This window comes from Haliaeetus leucocephalus, unplaced genomic scaffold (assembly GCF_000737465.1).
Source record: "Haliaeetus leucocephalus isolate CR32 unplaced genomic scaffold, Haliaeetus_leucocephalus-4.0 Scaffold685, whole genome shotgun sequence".
In the NCBI taxonomy this organism is placed as follows: domain Eukaryota; kingdom Metazoa; phylum Chordata; class Aves; order Accipitriformes; family Accipitridae; genus Haliaeetus; species Haliaeetus leucocephalus.
In genome coordinates, this window is record NW_010973121.1 from 1 (window position 1) to 551 (window position 551).

Here is a 551-nt window from a genome sequence, read left to right on the forward strand (position 1 = left end):
GGGGGGGCTGAGTCTGCGCGGGGTCCCCCTGACTCCCCCGTTCCCCCCCCAGGGCTGTCGGACATCCCGGGGGAGGCGATGGTGAAGCTGTACTGCCCCAAGTGCATGGACGTCTACACCCCCAAATCCTCCCGGCACCACCACACCGACGGCGCCTACTTCGGCACTGGCTTCCCCCACATGCTTTTCATGGTGCACCCCGAGTACCGCCCCAAGCGCCCCGCCAACCAGTTCGTCCCCAGGTCAGCGCTCTCTCCAGTTCCTCCTCCTCCTCCTCCCCAGCCAAAAAACCCAAAATCCTTCTTTGAGCCGTTGTTCACTCTGGAACCCACTGATGGTATTTCTACCGCCTCCTACAGGCTCTACGGTTTCAAGATCCACCCCATGGCCTACCAGCTGCAGCTCCAGGCCGCCAGCAACTTCAAGAGCCCCGTCAAGACCATCCGTTGAGGGAGGGGGACCCCTGCAGGCCCCCCCAAATCCCCCCCGGGCCCCCATCAGTCGTTTTTTCCTTTCTTTGATCAAATATATAAAGAGATTCAGGAAAAGAA

At 60.6% G+C, this 551-nt stretch overlaps 1 protein-coding gene across 1 annotated transcript; it reads left to right on the plus strand.

Annotated features, from left to right (window-relative positions):
- Positions 1–21: 21 nt before the first annotated feature.
- Positions 22–484, plus strand: CSNK2B (casein kinase 2, beta polypeptide; the record flags this gene model as incomplete). The annotated part of the gene is made up of 2 exons (XM_010579875.1): positions 22–242; positions 360–484. Coding segments are annotated over 2 exons (312 nt in total), but the record flags the coding sequence as incomplete, so codon positions are not given.
- Positions 485–551: the final 67 nt, after the last annotated feature.